The sequence below is a fragment of the Sinohyriopsis cumingii genome, chromosome 13 (assembly GCF_028554795.1).
Source record: "Sinohyriopsis cumingii isolate HCF-2022 chromosome 13, ASM2855479v2, whole genome shotgun sequence".
NCBI classification, from domain to species: domain Eukaryota; kingdom Metazoa; phylum Mollusca; class Bivalvia; order Unionida; family Unionidae; genus Sinohyriopsis; species Sinohyriopsis cumingii.
The window spans coordinates 20,205,782-20,217,962 of record NC_142973.1 but is presented as its reverse complement, the minus strand read 5'-3'; the positions used below and the strand labels follow the sequence as shown (position 1 = coordinate 20,217,962).

Genomic DNA, 12,181 nt, shown 5'->3' with positions numbered 1-12,181 from the left:
CGATAACTTAAGGCAGCTACTGAATTCCATTGAGTATAACAAGTACAGCTGGCACCTCTGTGGTGATTTGAAGGTAGTTGCCCTTTTAATGGGACTGCAGCAAGGATATACAAAATACATGTGTTTCTTATGCGAGTGGGATAGCCGAGCAAGGGAAATGCACTACATGAGGAAGGAATGGACTCACAGGCAGAATGTAGCCATTGGAGAGAAGAATATCCAACACCCAGCTCTGGTTGAGGCTCAGAAAATCTTGCTACCACCCCTTCACATCAAACTAGGTTTGATGAAGAACTTCGTGAAAGCCATTGACCGGACTTTGCCAGCATTCCGATACCTGCATGAAAAATTCCCTCGACTCAGCGAAGCAAAGATTAAAGAGGGAGTTTTTGTGGGTCCTCAGATTCGAGAGCTTTTCAAAGATGACCGGTTCAACAACTTGCTGGAAGGTGATGCGAAACAAGCATGGAATGCTTTTCGCCTAGTTTCTACAAACTTCCTCGGAAATGTTAGGGCAGAAAACTATAAGGAACTAGTAGAAGACATGTTGATGAAGTATAAGAAACTTGGCTGCAATATGTCTCTAAAGATTCACTTCCTTCATTCCCATTTGGATTTCTTTCCTAGCAACTGTGGTATTGTTAGTGATGAACACGGCAAACGTTTTCATCAAGATATCGCAACAATGGAACAAAGATACCAGGGAAAATGGTCCACTACAATGCTGGCTGACTACTGCTGGACACTCCTCAGAGATGCTCCCGAACAGCTGTACAAGAGACAGGCGAAGAAATCTAAGATGTAGTCAATGACTTGATTTTTTATAGGTAGGCTATTACAGTTGACCTTTTACTATTGGAATGCATTTCATTATGTAAACATTAATTTCTTGCAGATTACAAAAAAACTAGAGCCAATTTTGCAATTTGACTGTCATATTCGTGTTCAGCACATAAAAATTGATAAGAATTGACTAATTTTATTTCAGTAACATGACTTTTGTAAAAATTTGTTGTCCAGTGTAATTTATACATACTCATAAATACATAATATTACTCATAAATAATGAAATGAGATATATCACAATACTAGATTTAAAAGGGATCACCTTATACTGAGATACCTTATAGTGAGGGAATACTGTAATATTTAGTCTTTCAAGCTCAGTGTTGTAAAATGGACAAGAACTGACTACACTGCTTGTGTGTGTGTGTGTGTGTGTGTGTGTGTGTGTGTGTGTGTGTGTGTGTGTGTGTGTGTGTGTGTGTGTGTGTGTGTGTGTGTGTGTGTGTGTGTGTGTGTGTGTGTGTGTGCATGTGTGTTAGATTTTTAACATAGCTTTAACAATTTTTCAGTCATATTGCTACGATGTCTGCAGTGTGACAGTTTATAGTGATGTCTAGCAATGGGGCAACATGCTGCAGACATGTGGCATCATGTCCCACCTAGTCACATTATCCTGACACCAGGGCAACCGGTCCTAATGCTAATCTCTTAATGCTGAGTGCCAATTTGGCAGCTGTAAATACCATTTTTATGTCTTTGGTATGGTTCAGCTGGGGTTTGAACCCGAGACCTCCCGCATTTGAGGCAGATGTTCTTACCACTAGGCCATTGGAGCAGTCAACTACACTGCTTGTGATAAGATATTATAGTGAGATATTCCATTTACAGAGTGAATAGTATTTATACAGAGGTTCCTTGGTACCTTGTGTCTCACCTGTAAATGGTGTGATGATGTACCAAAACTATCTGTTTTGCAAAAAGATAAACACAAGATATATAATTTTAATACTGACAACAACACTACTGTGGCTGCAGTCAGGTCACCGCATGAAATTTGTATGTAATGTCTTGCCATGCAGTCAGGTCACTGCAAAAAAGTATTATGTAATGTCTTGCCATGCTGACAAGTCACTGCATGAAATTGTTATGTAATGTCTTTCCATGCAGCCAGGCAACTGCATAAAAAGTGTTATGTAATGTCTTGCCATGCTGACAAGTCACTGCATGAAAAGTGTTATGTAATGTCTTTCCATGCAGCCAGGCAACTGCATAAAAAGTGTTATGTAATGTCTTGCCATACAGACAAGTCACTGCATGAAATTGTTATGTAATGTCTTTCCATGCAGCCAGGCAACTGCATAAAAAGTGTTATGTAATGTCTTGCCATGCTGACAAGTCACTGCATGAAAAGTGTTATATAACCTCTTTTTATGCAGACTAGGCAATGACTTATAGAATTTTCTAAAGATGACCATTATTATCATGTATATATGAGCCATGAGATAATATTCCTTTGGGTACAAAACTTAAGTGTGAAACTTTGGGCATTTAAAAATCTTTCCTGATTTATTTTATGCAGATATCATAAATTCTAATGAAGATCTGATGCTTCTAAATGCATGCATGCATTATTAGATTAGAACTTTTTAGCATGGGATCAGTTTTCTAAAATGATGTCATATCATGTGAAGGGATGTTTTCTTGCATTGCAGCTAACCTGTCATTTGCACTGAGTAGGAAATCTAATACACATTTCTAAAATTCATTGATTTTCTTCCATGCATTGTAACACACTGATCATGGTAGAAATTGTTCAGTACTATCATATATTGCAGGTGTTGCAAAATGTTTATGAAGCACATATACTGGGAACATACCTGTAATTTTATATACTTTTATTGATAGACATCAAAGCCTTTAAGGGGTAGAAATGATGCAAAGTGTATACCACACACCAATGAGACAGTACATTCTATGCCACAATGTAATCAGATGGCCAGTTTTGGTTGAATGCAGCATTGCAAATACCTGTCATCAGTCAAGCATTATAGGGCCCTTATTACATACCTGTCATCAGTCAAACATTATAGGGCCTTTATTACAAACCTGTCATCAGACAAACATTACAGGGCCTTTATTACATACCTGTCATCAGTCAAACATTATAGGGCCTTTATTACATACCTGTCATCAGTCAAACATTATAGGGCCTTTATTACAAACCTGTCATCAGACAAACATTACAGGGCCTTTATTACATACCTGTCATCAGTCAAACATTATAGGGCCTTTATTACATACCTGTCATCAGTCAAACATTATAGAGCATTTATTACATACCTGTCATCAGTAAAACATTACAGGGCATTTATTACATACCCTTTTAATCTAACATGGTTTATCTGGTGTTTGATATATATGTTCAGTCTGTGATTCTGTATTGCACACCTAAAATTTCCGTATCACACACCCAGCCTGAATTACTTTTACCACTTTAAATATTCAATAATAGTCCACTTATAAAACAATGGAAATGATTTACTGCTATACATTTTAAATTATTTAAAAATGTCACATTTGTAAAGAAATGTAGTCATATTAGGTGAAGATGGCCACTTTTGCCCTCTGGGGAAAATGGGAGAGTACCACAAGTATCAACAAGCAGTTTATGTGCATTTCACAGTATCTATGCTAAAAAATTAGAATAAGATTAGATGGACAACAATAATTTGGACAGAATGTTTTACAATGAGTTTTCAGATGAAGCTGGTGTGTAAGATGACAAAAGTATTTTGCTGTTAAAATATTATATTGAAATTTTTTAAATCTAGGCAAAATATAAAAGACTCATGGAGTAAAGTCTAAATTTAAGGCATGCACAGAAATGCCTCACATTTGAAAAAAACAAAAAACAAACTTTACTCTATGTTTAATTCCCAAGAGACATTTCACAACATAAATCATCTAAAATACCAAACTCAGATAAAATCCAATTCAGCTTCAGAGTTTCAAAACTAAAGTCTGTGGAATTATTCTTTAAAGGAGTAAGTTTAAGTGGAGGGACTTATAATTTGCCTATTAAAATTACAAAGGAATTGAATTCGTTTAGTAAATGAGAGGATAAAACCGACAAAAAAGTGACATAAAACTAGATGTATCACAGAGAACAGCAGCTGTTTTTTTGTGATGCAAATTTAGAAGAATTACATCTTGTTACAATGTTCTTGATACTTTTCTGAGGCAAACATTGGGAACAAACTGTATATTTACATTTTAAATTATTGTGATTGTTCAAGTAGAAAATAAAGAGAAGAAAACAGAACAATACTGCTTAATTGTTTAGAATTTTCTTGTTAAAATATATCCAAATGATTAAAAATCTAGTCTACATTTTTAGAATGAGACAGAATCTTAGATTTCTTAAAAATGTATGCTTAAATTATTATTTTAAATTCAATGCATCAATATATTTTTGTATCAAATGAAAACATAAAGACAGAGAGTTTGAATGCAATGTAAGTTAATGAATTTTCTGCATAAGCTTACACGTATTTAATTACTGTTTGTCTGTGCAATATGACCTTGAATTTGCTTGGAAAAAGAGTGTCTATTCAGTAAGTAAAGTGAAAGAAAAAGGGTCACTTAATGGTCGTAAACCTATGTTCTGTCTGAGATGGAAAAATTCACTTGCCTGTGACTGCATATTAAATTCATTCATATGTCCCATATATATGTAATGTTTTCCTTAAATTCATGTTAAACAGTAAATCCATATCTGGAATGCAGACAGACTATGATGGAATATATATATATATATATATATATATATATATATATATATATATATATATATATATATATATATATATATATATATATATATATATATATATATATATATCCCTTGCCTTGCTTACATACATGAGGGTTGTACATTATCTTTGATATAAACACCAAATGCTTTATCTTTTTAGTAGCATACATTTAATAAAATTAAAAGAATGAGTGAATAAAAAAGGGGATATGTAATAAATACAAAACCACATAAGTGTTTTGTTGCAAGTTGAGGGAAAGAACTTGTTTGATATGGTATAGGAACAACATACTTCTCAGCCTCGACATTCCTATGCTGTATCAAATTTGTTCTTTCTGTCCACTCAGAACAAAACATGTATATAGTTTTGTCTTTGTATCTGTTAAATGTAGCTGAGCCTGTATCATATCTTAGTCATATGTGATAGAGCCTTTATCTTATCATAGTCATATGTGAAAGAGTCTGTATCATATCTTAGTCACATGTGATAGAGCCTTTATCATATCTTAGTCACATGTGATAGAGCCTTTATCATATCTTAGTCACATGTGATAGAGCCTGGATCATATCTTAGTCACATGTGATAGAGCCTGTATCATATCTTAGTCATATGTGATAGAGTCTGTATCATATTTTAGTCACATGTGATAGAACCTGTATCATATATTAGTCATATGTGATAGAGCCTTTATCATATCAGTCAAATGTAATAAAGCCTGTATCATATCTCAGTCATATGTGATACAGCTGAATCATATCAATCAAATGTGATAAAGCCTTATTATATCTCTGTCAAATGTGATGAAACCTGTATCATATCTTAGTCATATGTGATAGCACCTGAATCATATCAGCCAAATGTGATAGAGCCTGTACCATATCTCAGTGTAACTCACACTAATCAAATCATATGTACTTTGATATTTACTCCATATAAAAGACTCCACTAAATGTAATGTTAAATGTTGGAGTCAAGTTAAATTTATGGATTGAGGACATTTTCCATCAAGACTTATATACCTCTCTCTCTCTCTCTCTCTCTCTCTCTCTCTCTCTCTCTCTCTCTCTCTCTATATATATATATATATATATATATATATATATATATATATATATACACACACAATACAGACTTTTATTGAGAAAATACATACCTTTATCACTGCTTCAATAATGTATATAACCACAAAAGTAACATTAAGAGATCGGAAGACATCTCTCTCTTGGTATAGTTGATGAACGTACAGGCTGGCAACTGAGATTGCTGAATTTATCATGTCTATGACAATAATTACAAAAATGGTATAGTAGAAAGCCCTATGGTTCACCAATCTGTGAAAAGGTTGCAACAGCGAGTTCTTTGGAACTTCTACTATGTTGACAACAATGAACTTCTTCACAAGTCTTTTCTGAAAGGAAATGAAAATCATGACAACTTGGATGTGAACCTTTTTGATAGAATTCTATTTTGTACAAACAAGAATAGCATTCCATCATGTTTAAAAAGTGTATCGCATTGGTAAAAAGAAAGTACCATAATATCAATTGATATGTGCTTTGTTGTAACACTAATTTGAATATATCATGGTCATGACATGACTCCAAAATTGTACAATAATTTCAAACAATTGCCTGAAATGCTACAAATTATATAAATAATCAAGAATTTTTTATTCAATAATTTGTTAAGATATGTTGTATTCTTGAAGGAAAAAAGAATATCATTGCTTCTTGCCTATATTTTAAAGACATTAAGTGCTTCAAAAGCTAATTATTGTTAATCTAATTATTATTGTACCATCAACAATAAAGCCATCAAATCTTGAGTTTGTCTTCAATGCATCCTGTTTACAATTGTTACTCAGTCTAGGAAAAGCAACAGGCAACAGATGTTGGCTTCATCATCTGGCACTGACATACAAAACCAAGCAGCAAATGATGCAGTCAAAAAGATTTCTCACCTGAATTTATAAACCAATTAATTTACCTACATATTTAGTGGAAAATAATAAACCACCAATGACTATACAATCATTCATCATACACACCCACTGAAACAAGTTTATCATCCAAACTGTGTCAGGAACAGTTTCGGTCATTACCATATAACCCCCCATCATAATCCATTTTTATTTTACAGTCAGAAATGCAGACAGCAGCTCCAAATTGCTGGCATATACACAATCGACTTGTCATTGTAATGTCAAAAGGTTACTTGTATAGCTGTACTATTGTCAAACATGTACTTGAACAGAACCATTTAAGTTTTAGGGTTGAAGGGAAAACCTATTATAATCAAACATACTACTCCCTGTTTTTACTCTGCAGTAGTGCAAAGTCATACTTATAAACATGAGTCTCATTCACTATGGGTTTCATTTGTCTTTAAAAGATCGACTCAACTGTATTATGGAGATCAAATTTTTAAAGATGTCCACTGCTAATCCTATGTACAACTGATAATGAATGCCAGTCAACCCATGCAAGATGTCCACTGCTAATCCTATGTACAATTGATAATGAATGCCAGTCAACCCATGCAAGATGTCCACTGCTAATCCTATGTACAACTGATAATGAATGCCAGTCAACCCATGCAAGATGTCCACTGCTAATCCTATGTACAACTGATAATGAATGCCAGTCAACCCATGCAAGATGTCCACTGCTAATCCTATGTACAACTGATAATGAATGCCAGTCAACCCATGCAAGATGTCCACTGCTAATCCTATGTACAACTGATAATGAATGCCAGTCAACCCATGCAAGATGTCCACTGCTAATCCTATGTACAACTGATGATGAATGCCAGTCAACCCATGCAAGATGTCCACTGCTAATCCTATGTACAGCCGATAATGAATGCCAGTCAACTCATGCAAGATGTCCACTGCTAAACCTATGTACAACTGATAATGAATGCCAGTCAACCCATGCAAGATGTCCACTGCTAATCCTATGTACAACTGATGATGAATGCCAGTCAACCCATGCAAGATGTCCACTGCTAATCCTATGTACAGCCGATAATGAATGCCAGTCAACTCATGCAAGATGTCCACTGCTAAACCTATGTACAACTGATAATGAATGCCAGTCAACCCATGCAAGATGTCCACTGCTAATCCTATGTACAACTGATGATGAATGCCAGTCAACCCATGCAAGATGTCCACTGCTAATCCTATGTACAGCCAATAATGAATGCCAGTCAACTCATGCAAGATGTCCACTGCTAAACCTATGTACAACTGATAATGAATGCCAGTCAACCCATGCAAGATGTCCACTGCTAATCCTATGTACAACTGATAATGAATGCCAGTCAACCCATGCAAGATGTCCACTGCTAATCCTATGTACAACTGATAATGAATGCCAGTCAACCCATGCAAGATGTCCACTGCTAATCCTATGTACAACTGATGATGAATGCCAGTCAACCCATGCAAGATGTTCACTGCTAATCCTATGTACAGCCGATAATGAATGCCAGTCAACTCATGCAAGATGTCCACTGCTAAACCTATGTACAACTGATAATGAATGGCAGTCAACCCATGCAAGATGTCCACTGCTAATCCTATGTACAACTGATAATGAATGCCAGTCAACCCATGCAAGCAATCCTATGTACAACTGATAATGAATGCCAGTCAACCCATGCAAGCAATCCTATGTACAACTGATAATGAATGCCAGTCAACCCATGCAAGATGTCCACTGCTAATCCTATGTACAACTGATAACGAATGCCAGTCAACTCATGCAAGCTGAAGCTCTAAGATAGCCAAAAAACAGTAAGGTTTCACACCAAAATACTTCAACCTTGACCTCAAACCTTTTGACCAAAATATCCCCAAGAATGTTAAATGTCCTGTGTTAAACATGTGAACAAACTCTCTTAACATCTTATTACAGTAGACACACTTCAGCTAGTACATTTTAAACATACAATGTGTGACCTTGACCTCTTAGCAGTGACTTCTAGTAGGACACATTAAATATGTGACCTGTTTGACTCTCATGCATTATCCAGTGATTTTCAAAATTTCCAGAGGTATTTATGTTCTTTGTGTAAATAGTGTGCAAAATTTTGATAACTGTCTTCAAATACAGGAGATAATGGCATATTATTGGTATAATGACATATTACTGACATAATGGCATATTATTGGTATAATGGCATATTATTGGCATAATGACATACTATTGGCATAATGGCATACTATTGGCATAATGACATATTATTGGCATAATGACACACTATTGGCATAATGACATATTATTGGCATAATGACATACTATTGGCATAATGGCATAATATTGGCATAATGACATTATTGGCATAATGGCATAATATTGGCATAATGACATATTATTGGCATAATAACATACTATTGGCATAATGGCATAATATTGGCATAATGACATACTATTAGCATAATGGCATAATATTGGCATAATGACATTATTGGCATAATGGCATAATATTGGCATCATGACATATTATTGGCATAATGACATTATTGGCATAATGGCATATTACTGGCATAATGGCATATTATTGAACTTCAAATGCTGATCATTATCTGATCAATATCAAATTCAGAAAGTAGATCAATGTATGCTTTGATGATCTGAACAGTCATATTGGAGGTCATGTCCAAATGACCCCATTAGCATTGAAAGATTTTTCCAACCAATCACATCATATCTTTCATTTACCATTCTAATTTGTTCATTCAGTACACTTTGGATTCAGAAATGATTCACTATTGCAAATTTAAAAGTAACTTTTTGGTTGGCTAATAGAAGAGGTATTTCATATTCAAGTTCCAATACTACTGTGTCGGGTCATTACAGGATGGGTGAACACTGTCGTAGGATCTGGTCTGATCTGATGGAAACTTTATCAAACAGCTTCTATGACCTTTATCTATAATATTATTTCCCCCAGGTTCCAAGCTGGTATTCAGTCTAGCTTACTTAGATAGGTGCAGCATGTTACCCTTATTTCTGAGAACTCTCTTTTTCAACTTGCCCCTCTGTTTTATACAAATATTCCTCTAATTTTGTGTAGCTTGCTCTATTTTTCCTATGAGCCATGTTAAATTTCATCTTGATCTTAACATATTCATAAAGGATAGTCCAACAGAAATGCTGTTTTCTTGCCTACCATTTGTTTGTTATAAGAAGTGTGAACCATGGCTGAAAAAGTCAGTGTGAATAACACAGACTCCATGAACAAGATGCCCACAGAAGAAATAATTTAGAATTACCAGTCAAATAAAGGTACAAGTAATCACCAAAAAGAGTTCCTTATGTATGTTACAATTGTAAAGCATTTCAAACAGCAAATGAATCCATCATTAGACTCTAGTGTGTGCAAAAGTTAAGAACATAATTTATTTGCCAAATTACAGTCAGATCAGTAAATACTTGACAAAAGACAATAAATGTATATAAAAATACTGATTTCAGTCACCCATACTATTCAGTCACCCATACTATTCAATTAAAATTACCTTCATACTGTCATATTTACTACTGCTACACTTGCAGCCAAGGAAAATTTATAAAAGTTGAATGGGTCTTTTACAACAATGCACCAAAATGTGGTCTAGATATGAATGGGTCTGTTGTAACAATGCACTAAAATGTGGTCTAGATGTAAATGGGTCTGTTGCAACAATGCACCAAAATGTGGTCTAGATATGAATGGGTCTGTTGAAACAATGCACCAATACATGGTCTAGATTTGAAAGGGCCTTTAGCTACATTGCACCAAAATATGGTCTAATAACACTACATTTTGATTACATGGACCTTAAGCTGAGAAATTTGTGCTGGGAAACCAAAATAAAAGAAAAGATGGGTGTTTGGGGGCAATTATTCCACTATATAACAACACAAACGCATGAAATCCAGCTCCTTCAAGGTCTTATCAATACAAGCAACATTCCATGTGAAGATATGAAATTTACCAATAAGGGCCATAAGTCTGTACAAAATGGAGTCATGAGACAAAACCTATAAAATATACATCTTGGTGTATTAAAAAAGTATTTAAATCAAATTGCATCATAATATTTAGAATAGTTCTTGAGTTTTGAGCTATGCCAATTAGAGTTAACATCCTGTGTAAAGATATAAATTTGTTCAACAAGGGACATAACTCTGTCAAAAATAGAACAGCAGAGATAAAACCCATAAAGATTTAAGATCTAATAAACAATGTTCTTATCAGAATATGCTGAGTAATTATTAACTAAATCCAATTGCAAGAAGATGAATACAAGACTTTGCTCAACAAGGGCCATAACTCTCAAAAATGAAGGTGACAAGACTAACGCTTAAAAGGCACATATGTCTGTAAGATAATATTCATACTGAATTGCATCAACATATGTTAAATATCTGAGCTGTGCCAGTTACTACCAACATCCTATGTAAAGATGTGAAGTTTGATTGTCAAGGGACATAATTCTATCCAAAATGAAGTTGATGAGACAAAACCCTCTGTTTTTATGGCCTTTTATGACATGTTGCCTGTAAAATAAGCAAACAGCCCTGAAATGGAGCAACACCTTTTGTTGGCCATCAATGTACCTTTATTTACAATTCTAACTAGAACACTGAAGTAAAAGATATTTCTTTAACAGAAGGGGAAAATGTTACGTTGTGATTATATCAATAATGTCCTGTTGAATCTAAAATAACCTCACCATCCTGCATCACTAGCATTTGGATCACCTCTGGCTTATCAGTCTTAGGTTTTAAGACAGATTTGGTCCAAATATTTTGAAATAATCAGTGCCACTGAGACATGAAATCAGTTTAGACAAATAGCTACTACTTTAATGTGTTTTGCATTCTACATCATTTTTATAAAACTCTGCTTATAGCTAAATTAGGGGCAAAAACTTACATCACATGAAACATTTTTTCAAGATGGTGGTGTCTAATGTGAAGCAAGATTTTGCCTGAAATTTTAACAGAAGAAATAATTTGTGAAAAAATGATGCACACAAACAACGCTGAAGTAGAAGCTAGTTATCTTGTCAGATTCTAATTTGAGCAGCTGATTTCTTCAAAAACTCAAACAAGTTATGACATCTGATTTACACATAAAACTATGCCAACAAGCCCAAAGTTTTCCACATGCTTGCATAGTCTGGTGAGAACTGAATATGAAAATTTGGTGACAATTAATAAATTATGCAGTTGTTAACAGGAAATTTTCTTACCAATTTTACTTGTATTTTGGGAACTTCCCAACATTTCTTTATCTCTTCCACATCAATAGACCTGAAAGAAATTTTGGTTGGGTGTAATATGTGACAGTCTTCTACAGAAACCATATGCTGTGATTCATAAATAAATGTAATATACAACTAACACATAAATGTCTGCAATAAATAAGAAAATGAACGAATGAAATATATATTGAAAATTAGCTGAAAAACTAACACCTGTAAATGTTCATGTGTGAGTGAAGAATTTACACATTTTCTTTTCTTTTTCTTTCCTTTCTTATCTTTTTAGTTGTTCTTTGTGTTTCCAATACAATTTTAG

The 12,181-nt window shown here is 34.3% G+C and overlaps 1 protein-coding gene across 3 annotated transcripts in view; it reads right to left on the bottom strand.

Annotated features, from left to right (window-relative positions):
• The window catches only part of LOC149785019 (sperm-specific sodium:proton exchanger-like), a 196,698-nt gene that overhangs the window by 59,230 nt on the left and 125,287 nt on the right, over nt 1–12,181 (bottom strand). For all 3 annotated transcript variants that reach the window (XM_089978712.1, XM_089978713.1, XM_089978714.1), the window contains 2 exons: nt 11,854–11,914; nt 5,755–6,009 (listed from right to left, as the gene is read on the bottom strand). In XM_089978712.1, the coding sequence (XP_089834838.1) occupies nt 5,755–6,009; nt 11,854–11,914 (316 nt within the window). The remainder of the gene's footprint in view (nt 1–5,754; nt 6,010–11,853; nt 11,915–12,181) is intronic.